General features: G+C 40.5%; 1 protein-coding gene across 1 annotated transcript in view; it reads right to left on the bottom strand.

Annotated features, from left to right (window-relative positions):
- The window catches only part of fat2 (FAT atypical cadherin 2), a 130,927-nt gene that overhangs the window by 36,077 nt on the left and 81,568 nt on the right, over window positions 1-13,282 (bottom strand). Inside the window, exons 20-21 of the mRNA XM_039813545.1 lie at window positions 5,776-5,973; window positions 570-1,170 (exon numbers count right to left, since the gene is read on the bottom strand). Coding sequence (XP_039669479.1) covers window positions 570-1,170; window positions 5,776-5,973 — 799 coding nt within the window. The remainder of the gene's footprint in view (window positions 1-569; window positions 1,171-5,775; window positions 5,974-13,282) is intronic.

Here is a 13,282-nt window from a genome sequence, read left to right as displayed (position 1 = left end):
AAAATGTATACCCTATATTGAAGAAATGCACCTTATATTCATTGTTCTGTATTTCAGTCTAGTTGATATCTTTGGAATGAGGTGCAATTATTCAAAAGCTAATTAGTGATGCGTTTGGGGGTCAGTTTGCAAAGATGTCGAACTGCAATGTCATAATTTTTTATCTGGAACTTTATGTAGTGTCTTTTCCCAAATCGACCCCAGTCAGGGCCCACCCCAACATGCACATCAAATTTATTTATATATATATATATATATAATATGTAGGGCTGCAAGATGTTTCTTTCTCCTTTTCAATGGGGTTAAATATCACCTGAGACCCATTAAACTAGTAGCTCCTTAACTCTCCAACTTTCCATACTTTAAATGAAATAGATTTCTGCATTCCTGCGAGTCTGAATCAAAACTAAGATGTGAAAAATATGAAAAAAACTGATATAAATCTAGATTTGGACCCTTAATATGTTTTTTCTCATTTATTTAAAATGTACTGTATATCATATTTCCTCCATATTGTGCAGTGCTCATACATTAATCCCTAAATCTTTATCTTAGTATTAATTGATCACCTGCGAGTCTGTTGGTTGGCAGAGACTGGACGAGTCCACTCTGAGGCCTCCAGATGAGCAGGGCCTCCAGGACCTGGGTGTCGGGTAGCTGCTGCAGGCTGGCCATGTGGAGCTCATGTCTGGGTAAACCCAGAGCTTGTCCGAGGCTGCGCTGCAGGCCTCTCCAGTGGTCGCCCAGAAACTCCTCCGGGGACAGCCCGAGCAGCCGCAGCGTCAGACCCGAGTCCAGTGCCCTCTGGTCGGCCGCCCACACGTGAACTCTGACCCCGGTCCAGACGCTGAACTTCCCGTCGGTCACGCTGACGTTGAGGGAGTAGGAGCCCTCCTTCAGGTTTTCGTCCGCCCAGATTTTGCCGTCGGTGAGGTCAACAGAGAACCTCTCCCCTTGTGGGTGTTCTGACACTAACTTATAGGTCAGGACGTCCTGCAGGTCCTGGTCCGAGGCATGGAGCCGGCCGATCACCCGGTTGGCAAACAGACCACTGGAGGTGGTGATGAAGACCTCCAAAGGCACTACGGAGGGAGGATACTTGCTCTGCTCCGTGACATTGATGTTGACCACACAGATGGAGGAGAGGGGAGGGTGGCCGCTGTCTGTCACCTGATTGATGCATGAAGAGCACATAGAGCAAAGATTAGACTTCTGGGAAATCACTGCTCTCTGTCAAGAAAAAAGTTCTGCACATAAAACTACAACAAGTTTGTTTTTGGGCTTCAGATTTTGTATGAAGGAATTAGAGCTGCAAAGATTCATCAATTAGTTGACTATTGACTTAATTACCAACTATTTTGATAATCGATTCAAGTTTGAGTCGTTTTTCTAATGAAATTAAAGTAGATTTCTCTGATTCCAGCTTGTTGAATGTGAATATTTTTCTAGTTTCTTCACTCCTCTGTGACAGTAAACTGAATATCTTTGATTTGTGGATACAACAAGACATTTAACAACGTCATCTTGGACTTCGGAAATTACCATTTGCTGATATTTTAAAGAGCAAACAACTAATCGATTAATCGAGAAAATAATCAAAAGATGAATCCACACTGAAAATAATCATTAGTTGCAGCCCTAGAATTAATGAATACATTTCTATGACCGAATGAGATCCAACTTGTTAATAAGTGAGATTTATAAGTTTTTTAACATTTAGACAGAGACATGTTTGCTGTTTTCCCGTTTCCGGTCTTTGTGCTTAGCGAAGCTCTCCGGCTGCCAACTCCAGGTCGATATTCATAAGCTCATTTCCCAAAATGTCGAACTCTTCCCTCTAAGGGGTCAAGAGATAATTAGCGTTGTATGAACCGTTTGCCTCCCATGATAATTTAAATGCTGCGTTTGTGGATTTAATTTACACTGACCAGCTGGACAAAACAGTATTTAAGCATGGGAATGGTCAAAAATAAGAAATGCAGTTATTTGGACTAAAATATCCTCTATCAGCAGTTTCCAATCCAAAAACATTTGACCCTGCTACAAAATTACATGCAATGCAATCCACTAATATACATATTCAACTGTAGTCCTGTTCATTATCTTGAACGTCCCTGAAAGTTGTGACTCATAATAACCCTATATTATTTTTAGTGGAAAGACATTAAACCTTATTAAAACCCTAATTATGAATTTGAGTTGAAATTTCAGTTTTCAAAATATCAGCAGTTAATAACTTTAAATGTTATTACATTCACAGCGGTGGACATCCTGAAGTTTCTTAATAATACAACTTGATATTTTGGTAACACTTTGGTATCTACATAAGAGTGACATGACACTGTCATGAACACATGACACTGTGATGACACAGTTATGACACATGAACCCTAACCCTAACCCTCTCCAACACGACTATAGAGTCGGCTGGACTAAATCTAATTTGTCTTGCTATGAATTAGAGGACCAACTCAGCTCGAATGATAACATTGTCATTAAGCCAGCGGACAAAGGTAGCGCTGTGGTCATAATGGATAGGGATGACTATCTCCGTGAGGGTTTTAGACAGCTAAACGACACTTATTATTATAAGAAATTAGATGAACCCATCTACAAGCAAACAATTCCTATGGTTGACAAGATTGTAAATATTTTGCACACCAAAAAGTTCATTAACACCAAGCAAAAGAATTTCCTCCTGAGCGATAAGGAGCCCAGAGCTCGATGATTTTACCTCCTCCCGAAAATCCATAAAGCTAGCGAAAAATAGACCGTACCATTCAAAATCCCTCCGGGGAGGCCAATTGTTTCGGACTGCAGCAGCGAGACTTATCATACAGCTCGCTTCATCGATTACTATCTGAACCCGCTCTCGGTCTTGCATGAAACTTACGTCAAGGACACGTACGATTTCGTACAGAAGGTCAAGGCCTTGAGGATTCCCGCCTCGGCCTTCCTGTTTTCAATGGACCAACCTTAGCACTCCGGACGGATTAGTTGCAGTTAGAGAAGCTTTCCAAAAACATCCAAACATTAAGAGACCTGACAAGGAGCTCCTTCAGCTGCTCGAGCTCAGTCTGACCAGAAACGATTTTGAATTTGAAGGCCGCTATTATTTACAGGTCCGCAGCACTGCTATGGGACGTGTCTACGCACCGGCTGCTTTTATGGCACGTTGGGAGGAGGGAGCTCTGGCTTCCTGCCCGCTCCGGCCCCTCCATTACTTCAGATATTTGGACGACATATGGGAGGCAGAGTTCTATGAGTTTTTAGACAAATTAAACCAGTACAGTGACTCTATCTCCCCTCACGGCAACACTGAGCCCAAACTCTATTGACTTTCTGGATACAACAACATTTAAAGGTCCACAATTCACAGAAACACTTAAATTGGACATCAAGGTGTTTTTCAAAGAGACTGACATTCACTCGCTCTTGTAGAGGTCCAGTTACCATCCTCGCCACACCTTTGCAGGTTTAGTGAAGTCCCAGTTGTTGCGTTTTAGCAGAATCTGTACACGACAGGTTGACTTTAAAGCTGCTGTCAAAGTCCTTTTTGCATCTTTGCGAAACAGCGGATACACAACCAGTCTTCTGCGTAGGACCCTTAGGACGTTTCAGGAGGTCAAGCCTGTTTGTGTTGACTCGACTCTGGCAATCGTTGTTACATATTCAGAGGCTAATATGGCATTTGTCCGAAAACTCAAGAATAACTTCAATCGCTCAGGAGGAAATACTTTCTTTAAAAACCATCGGCTTATTGCCGCTTACAGAAAGAATAAAAACCTAGGAGATTTTTTGGTCAGGTCCAAATTGCGACCTTTGAACCCGCCCAAATCAAAGACGTTGGACAGTTTTTACAGGCGGTATAATACAGTTCAAAATAACACAACCAAAGAGGTTTTCAAAACACAGACAGGCACGAATGTGCACACCAGGAATTGTGTTCATCTAATCAGATGTGTTAAATGTCCTTTACAATATATCGGTGAGACCAGAAACACACTGTTAACTCGTTTTACACAGCATAGGTACAATGTTGTCAACCATAAGAATGTGAACAATCCTCTGGTGAGTCATTTTATCGAGCACAGATGGCAGAGTCTTAGAGCGACGATTCTGGAAGCGAATCCTAATTGGACGGTACAGGTTAGATGCAAAACTGAACGCAATTGGATCTCGAAATTGTGGACTTTAGTTCCCAAGGGCCTCAACGGGAAATAGTCAGCCCTATCCCCTGAACCAAGAGATCTTTTCCTAACCTTAACCATCTCTTTTTCTTGTGCCTAAACCTAAATTTCACACGTCCGATGCCTAACCCTAACCAGGGCTCCTAACCCTGGGCTGTGGACCCCTAATTAGACTCCTAACCCTAACCAGGGCCCCTAACCCTAGGCTGGGACCCTTAACTGGGCTCCTAACCCTAATTATGACAAAAACCGAATGACACTTACTAAAAGAAGCGTTATGTCATGAACGTTTATGACTTGTTTTAATGTTTATGACACGTTCTTGACAGTGTCATGTCACTCTTGTAGATACCTTCAAGTAAAGGGTAAACGATATTTTTTAATGACCCCTGAAGAACAACGTATACCCGTAACTATGATGAGAATATGCAGACGATGTGACCCCCCCCCCTCCCCCCCACATCCAAAGCTAAAGAAAGGCTAATCATCTGTACCCTGAAGTCAAAGCCGGAACCTTTTTGCTCATGGGTGATGCCAAAATACGTCAGGACTCTCAGCTTGTGCAGTCAGCTGTATCACTTTCAGGACCGCAGCGGAACATGATCCAATTCTCTGTTAGCGCTTCTTCTCCTGACAGCACCGTCAGCAGCACAGCAACCGAGGGACACAGGGTGACTCTCGGCAGCGCTGTCAGCGTTTTATCACTGAACCGGGATTCCAACAAGCCCTTTGTAGTTCCGTTCACAGCGTGACCATATGCGAGATTTTCATTTTATTGTCATGTGATTCCAGCAAAAAGATGTGAATCTCAGGGGTGAAATGTGAGATGAGACAGATTCTGTATGGCAATAGATTTGTTTTTTTCTCCTACTGGGTGAAAGGAAATGAAATGACAGACAAAAGATGAGCAGGTTAAGGAAGAAGGAAAAACAGATGAGCGACACAGGATCCAGGAGGGGAAACTTGGAGCTTGTATATAAATCAACCTTATAGACTAGGGCTGAACGGTTAATCGTTTTCAAATCGAAATCGCCATTCCATATCCTGGGATTCATTCAAAACTTTAATACAAAAAAAAAGGAATGCATGAATAAATATTTTTAAATTTGACTGAAAAAGGCAATTATATTGTTAATTATTTCTGAGACAATTCATTGTATAGCATAATTTGGAATTGTTACAGCTCTACTCCGCAATTTAAATCAGCGTCCATTTGTCTAATCTAGGGCTGTGCTCGATTGAAGAAATATAAACTCATTCAATTGTATCGACTAATCAATTAGTTGATTTAATCGACAGATCTGTAAATCTGAGTTTCTCAGCAAAGAGTCATGCAAAAGCACCACTTTAATTCTTGTGTTTACCAGAGATGTGCTTGTACGTTTCTTGGAAATAAGTCATTCAGCATGAAAAAAGCATAAAACATGACTAATCGACTAAAGAAATCTAAGTTGACTAAAACCAAAACGACCGATTAGTTGACTAATCGACTAAGAGGGAGCAGCCCTAGTCTAGGGACTTTTTTCGTTAGCGTGACGTCGCAGTGATTCTGTCTATAATCCTAGAGTTCTCACATCCTTCTCACCTGTATCTTGAGCTGGTGATGGGGTTTGACCTTCTTTCGGAGTGGGGCAGAAAGCGACAGCAGGCCACCTTGGTCGACGTGGAAACGGCGGTCCTCATTGCCGCTGACGATGTGGATGGAGAAAGGCGGGCCGTTCCTGGGCGTGTCTTTGTCCGTCACCACCAGCTGGAGGATGCCGCTGCCGATTGGCTCGCCCTCCTGCAGGAGACCGGGTTCATTAGTTCCCCTTTGTGTTCAACTTCAATTATTTTACTTTACTTTATTTCCAGTTTAAAGTGGCGGCCCTGCGAATAAACCCAACCCTCATGAAGATTATAATGTACAGTTATTTTTGTGTACAAAGACGGACAATTGAAAACATGTATTAACCATTCTTTAAGGCATTCTTATTATTCTTATAACTCCGTGATTGAATCTCTGAAATGCTGTAAAGGGGGAAATGTATGTCTGCAGTTAAATGCCATGAAGACTTAAAGCTGTGATTGTTTTTGTCAATACTTGCAGAAATGAGATGAGACGTTGCCTTTTTCAAATACTAATGTCTATATCTGTTTGTTATATATTGTTGTTTAATAAAGTTTGTAAAAAAAGTGAAACTGTTTTAAAGAGGTGTTTATTCAACGTAATGGTCATCTAAGACACTGGAGTTTGTGCTGCTGTTATACGGAGATATACTAAATATTAAGTCCGATCTATCGGATATAAATTGGGAGATTATATTAGAACAATATAGAAAATATCAGAAAGATTATATCATATTAGACTCCATTTGTTTCAAGGGAACTCATATGGCTTAATGTCCTACAGGCGATAAGAGTGAAGTACGTAAACATTAGTTTTATCTAGGAGTACCCATTACATTTTCCATAGCATTTGTTTACATTTTTAGATCAACTTCCAATCATATCAGTATACTATGAAAATTCCCTTTAAAAAGAGAACAATCACACATTGTTGCCTTATTTGGTTCCACACCGTTTTATCGGCACCGTTGAATGTTATGGTTTTTAAAGCCTTCACTTTTGGTGCATTCAAGGACACTCTGACACAAGAGATTCAAGTGTAAACTGCTGGAGCACGCAAATTCATTATCACATTAACACAACATTTGATTGTTTTATTTTTTTGGATCTGACTTTCCAACAAGGTGGCTCATTAGGGACTGTTATCGTTGTTTATTTAAAGGGGCCACCGGAGGAGTTTTGGGACCTTTAGCCAAAGAAGACACAACCCTCCCCTCGCCAGTAAATACATTTCTATGACCCTGAAAAAAGGCATGACCCTCCCCCAACAACTTAGCGATACCTTCTGTACTGGTTCGCGCTTGGCAAAGATATACAGATTCCCATTGTTTTTTCACAGCCATGATTTACGTGTTCTCCTTCTTTGGAATTTTACACATGATTTACGTGACTAAACCTCTGCATTCTCATCTGACGCATCCCACTCCTCTGTTATGGTGTGGTGGCCATTTCGGTAGATTTACTCACTAACGTTGTTGTGGAAACCCAATAAGCATGGAAACTAAATGCACACTTTTACATTACATGTCATTTAGCTGACGCTTTTATCCAAAGCGACTTACAATTGCTATATACGTCAGAGGTCACACGCCTCTGGAGCAACTAGGGGTTAAGTGTCTTGCTCAGGGACACATTGGTTGATGTATCGCAGTGGGAATCGAACCCGGATCTCCCACTCCAAAGGCACGTGTCATATCCACTGCGCCATCACCACCCCACTTCCTGCATTACTGCATTACTTCAAATACTAAGTTACTCCTCTAGTAAACTAGTATTCACATGAAATAAAACAATAAAACATTAAGACCATTCAGCAAAGCACTCTGGGTAACATTCAACACACAAACTGGTTGCTATGGACGCGTCACTAGGCTTCCTCCACTTCGTCGTTTAAACAAAGTGGAATAAACGTATAAAAGTCCAAATCTACAGAAACCCGCAATCAATTAGTAAACTGACATCAAATGTGGCATTTAGGAAACCTTTATTGCAACGTTGGCACGGTAAGATGTCCAGACACAGTGCAACAGTAATTTTAGATTTTTTGCGTCCTGCTGCTCCCATCGTCAGCCAGGAAATATTTTTTTTTACTAAAGCAGTATATGAAATCATTTGTATTACATACCACCATTTAGTTGTTTTGTGTTATTTAAGATATTTATAAAACATCAGATCTTGCAAGACATAATTAGATTCCACTATTCCGTTTCAGCCACCAGGGGGGCAGCTCCACCTGCCCCACAGGAAACTCATGGGTCAGACCCGTCTGGTAGCGGGGCTGAGACTAAGAGATACATGGAAAAGTATGCAACAAACAAGCCACTTTGAAATTTTGCTGTTTCATGAATACAAAAGTTGGGTGACCCCTCCACCGGACTGAAAAATGTTGGATGACCCTCCCCTCAATAAAGAATAAAAAGACATGACCCTCCCCTATTTTCCTCTGGTGGTCCATTCCATAAATACCGAACGGTCCCTTAGTACTTAAAACTTTATGGCAGCTCACTGTATCAAAAGTTACTGTAACATCAAAAAAGGTTTTTTAAAATGGCCCCTGCTTGCAACTTTGGTTCCACAGCCCAGTAACTTTAACTACAAAAATAATAAAGTCCTTAAATTGTTCACTGTGATGGATTACCCACCTTAAAAATAAGTCTGTGCGCTTTTAGCCTGCTGACACTAATACTAAAACAAAAAATAAAAAAAATAAAAAATATATATAAATGACATGACACGTAATGTAATACGATGAAGATGGGTTATCAATCTAAAAAACTTACAGCTTCCTTTGGGAGATGGGCAATTTGGAGTTAATGGGCTAAAACGGTGTGGTCTTTCAAATTTCAATTAGAGCCTGCATCCCAAAACACAAAGAATGTCTTCATCAGAGTGTGAGGAATACAAAAGAAGTTACTTAAAGAGTGAGTCAGGGTTATGAGTTTGATTCCCTATGCAGGTCGGTGGTTTGAGCAAGGCATTAATGCTGGGAGAGATTTACCTTCCCACCCACAGATAGTCTGCTTCGCTTCACCACAGTATCACCCCGGTTCCAGAGTTCCCCGTAAGGAATTTATTGGTCTTTTGCAGTTGTTAAGTTGAATAGACCACATGCACTGATTCAGTGGGTGCTCATGTGTATTGTGTAATTGTGAGCACTGACCGGGAAACTGTACAGTGGGGTGAGCACATGGGGAGGATACATGTCCATTAAAGATAAAAAAAGAGAATTTCAGGGTGCAGTGTGATGAGATTTCACTGAGCTAGAGTCGTCTCTCTTGGTTTCACACAGGGTGAAAAAGGAAATCCACTTACACAAGCACAAAGTAGGATAATCGTCAAACAGTGGCTGGTTCAGTGAGTTAAGCGATGTAACACACCTGACAACAACTAGATCTTTAGAAAAACACATTTAAACGCATATGTTTTTGTTTGTAGAATAATCAGGTGGTCAGAGGCAGAATTTTTACATATTGCAGCTTTAAATAACTATATTTTAATGTGAACTGCGTTACATGTTGAAAGAACTGAACACTGACACTAGTTCTGCCAGTTGACCTTTATATTTAGACTGTGGCTGCACTCAATGATTCTGGTTGAGATAACCATTGTTAATAACCATAAATAGTATTTATGTTTATATACAGTAGCATATATTATAAAAAAAAATGCTGTTAAAAGAAAGGCCAAATGTCACATAGATTTACTTTTCCAACAAAGTTAGCGAGACATCTTGACGTCTTTCGACCTGCGAATCAATGTTGATCCAAAATTCTAAAAGTATTTTCTAAATCATCCTTCCTCAACAGAAAAGTGGCAGATGCTGGGAGTGATACAAGTAGACCTGGGCAATAAATCGATATTATATCGATATCGTGATATGAGACTTGATATCGTCTTAGATTTTGAATATCGTAATATGGCATAAGTGTTGTCTTTTCCTGGTTTTAAAGTTACAGTAAAGTTATGACATTTTCCGAACTTACCAGACTGTTGTAACTGTTCTATTATTTGCCTTTACCCACTTAGTTATTATATCCACATTATCAAAAATCTCATTGAGTAAATATTTTTTGAACGCACCAATAGTCAACAGTCCAATATCGTTGTGGTATCAATATTGAGGTATTTGGTCAAAAATATCATGATATTTGATTTTCTCCATATCACCCAGCCCTAGATACAAGCTCACATGGATTATTCATGTCTCACTGTTTAGCATGCCGAAGTGAAGACAAACTTCAGTCAGCACTTCCAGGACGAGCAGTAAACCAACACAGATGCAACGTGATTGGTCGTGGTGTAGTAGCGCTTCTGCATCCTTTGAAGATGTTCTGCAAAGATACCGAATTACCTGTACATCTGCTGCTTTTAGTCAAACACTCAGAGCGCTGACTCTTCTACTACAACAGATGTGCCAGTTGTATTATTAAAAAAGGCGTCCAACAGTGACAAATAGTTAATCAATGGCATGCAATGTCTCCGGGAGAGACGACGCCACCGCTGCTGCTGACTGGCAACACCTGTTTGGAAAAAAATGACAACTCCTTTCCAGTTTTAGCAAAATCCATCATCCATCCATAAATCATCAATCAGAGCTTTTTCTTCATCAGGCCGAGCTGGCAGTGGACATTAGCCGATGGGACGATATCACGTAGTTAGGATTCGTCACCACACAGAGCACAGGTTTTGGCTCATGAGCCTGCTATTCTGTGACTGAATACGAGTTTGTGAGCTGGCAGAGCTGCAGCAGGCAGAGTGATGGAGAGCTGGCACAGTCTGTGGGCAACAGACAGCGTGACTGAAACAACTCTGTGATAGTTCTGCTGCCAGAGGCATGAACGCACATGCATGAAGACAAAAAATGTACTTACAGGCAACTATTTCATACTGAAACTTTTACACACACAAACACATAAAAGTGGAGGTAAACGTTCACTCTAGCAAACTTAGCCCTATAATCAGGGACGTGCACAGACATTTGGAGGGGCGATTGCTCTAATCTGGAAAAAAGGCAACACTAAAAAACTAAAAAAACTGAACACTGACAGTTGACCTTTATATTTAGACTGTGGCTGCACTCAGTGATTCTGGTTGAGATAACCATTGTTATGATTTGGCACCATATATAATATTTATGTTCATATACAGAAGCATATATATTATAAACAACAATTACAACATGACTACAGCTAGTAACAGTATTTTACTCGATCCCAAGGTTCTCAAATGCTCTGTGAACTGGAACTCTTGATATATATATATATATAAAATAATAACTAATTCACAATGCCATAATATACGGCACAGACACAATTTACTGTGTATTTATTATTAACAGAACATTTGTTTTTAATGAGTTATTAGCCTACTCAAACTTAAAGAAAATGCCCCTGATTAAAAATAGGCCTACTTCACATTAAATGAATAATGTAGGATGGTTACTTGACATTATCAAATGCTTCTCTCACAGCAGGCCAGCAGGCAGTTTGAATCTAGCTCTGCAAAGCTGCAGATCTTTGAGCTGCTTCTTGGAGCTCTTTCTCTCTCTTCTTCAGTCGTCTTTGTTGTGAAAGCATACTTAAGCTCACAAAACTAACTAGGCTATACATTTTTTTTATTGTTTTAAATGCAACGTTTATTACATTAATCAATTGGGACATTAATTTATCATCTAATAACAAAATAAGGCGACTTTCACTTTCACTAACGTCACATCTGATTGTTGATTGAAAACTCACGTATTAACTCACGTTATAACACATTGACTGTTAAACAACGTATAACCTATCATGATTCAAGAGCCCAAACCATCCTATCCCTGAGCCTCTCTCTTCTCTACAGAACGCACACTCATGTAACGGACGTGACGTAGCTACGTTAGCCTGCTGCTGCAACATACGTTATGTCACTAGCTTTGGTCGATAACATGGCATTTTACGTTACAATAAGGCAATGCTGCGCAACTGATGCACACGTTACAAGCTGAAGCTGCACTTTATTCAAAGCTCAAGTGGATTTTTTTGGTCCCTATTCACAGGGCATTTGTCATAATCTCCATAACTTTAAAAACTCTCGTGAAGGCGGAAGGGCTTGCACTGCTCCGTGTGTGAGAATATAAACAACAGTCACGTAACTGGAGGCAGAGGGGAAGATTGAATGAGATAGGGAATTTAATTTGATTTAACTTAAGTAATGAGCAACAACAGCCCGTACCTGTGCACGTCCCTGCCTGTAATTAGAGGTTTTAGGTGAAAGGGTGGCATTGATGTCCTGCAAGCAACACACACTCTCAAACACACACACACATACACAAATCATGACAGCCGATCTTCCTGCCTCTTTGATCCCCACAAGGCTCAGAAACCGCTTTGGTTTTAGCACACAGTTTTAATGAGGTCTGGGCGCTGCAGCTATGATAGAGCAACACTTACAGGTCAGCATATTTTCCACTGGACTGCGCTGGAGATGGAGTTATAATGACCCAGAAAGATATGTTGAGAGAAAATGACAGATCTTCAGAGATTTCTCTTTAACTATCTTCAATCATTACAACATCTGTCATCAGTATCACCTTGTTAGGCAGCCAGGAGGAATGTTTTTGATATTGTTTTTCTGGAGAATAACTTAAAACTTGCAAGTTTTTTTAAGTCAGTGACCTAACATGAACAGATGAACTAAACTTTTCGGGAGTATCTGCTTATGTTCAAGTTAAAGCGAGTTAATATTTGTCCCTTGTGTTGTCCAATTTCACACATGATTGCAAGCGCTATTTCCCCCCCCTACCCTCTTCGGGACACCAGAGGTTATTTGCGGGAGCTAATGAGCAGGTGATTCTTTCCGGAGCTTTCTGGGTAACTTTCTTTTTCTTAATGCAGTGCTTGCTGTAAGGTCGGTGTTCGTCTACTGCGGGCAGCGTGGTGCCAACTTTTTTTTTTTTTAAACTGCTCCAGGCTGTGAACGTGGTTGGTTTCTGAACACAAAACCAAAGCTGTTTTTCACAACCACAATACATTGCAATGAGTCTCTCAGACTTGCCTACAGTGTCCCGCAGGGGTCAAATAAATTACTGAAACAGGGTTAAAGGCAAAAAAGAAGAAGCATACTCCTAATTATTGGAGGCTACACATTCAGTGCATGCACTTTAAGGCATACAAACTCAAACTGGGTGAAACTTTTTTTTATTTTTACAATTTTAACTTGTAAATAAAACGCTCTATGTGATGGAAATAGAAGGGAAATATGATTTTATCAGATAAATCAAAGGTTTTGTAAGAAATGTAGCACCGTGGCAACACATGCGTCCAGGGTCCAAAATTAGCACCATCTACTAGCCAAATGCTGGTAAAATTTGCAAGTGGCTGGTAGATTCGCTTTCACTCACCAGCCAAAAAAACAATGGTTATCGTGTGGCTGGTCCAATTTAAACATTCACTTGCCTTTTGGCTGGTGGACAAAAAAGTTCATTTTGGACCCTGCATCGGCCC

This window comes from Perca fluviatilis, chromosome 10 (assembly GCF_010015445.1).
Source record: "Perca fluviatilis chromosome 10, GENO_Pfluv_1.0, whole genome shotgun sequence".
NCBI classification, from domain to species: Eukaryota; Metazoa; Chordata; class Actinopteri; order Perciformes; family Percidae; genus Perca; species Perca fluviatilis.
The sequence above is the reverse complement of the archived record's forward strand: the minus strand, read 5'-3'. Positions and strand labels throughout refer to the sequence as shown.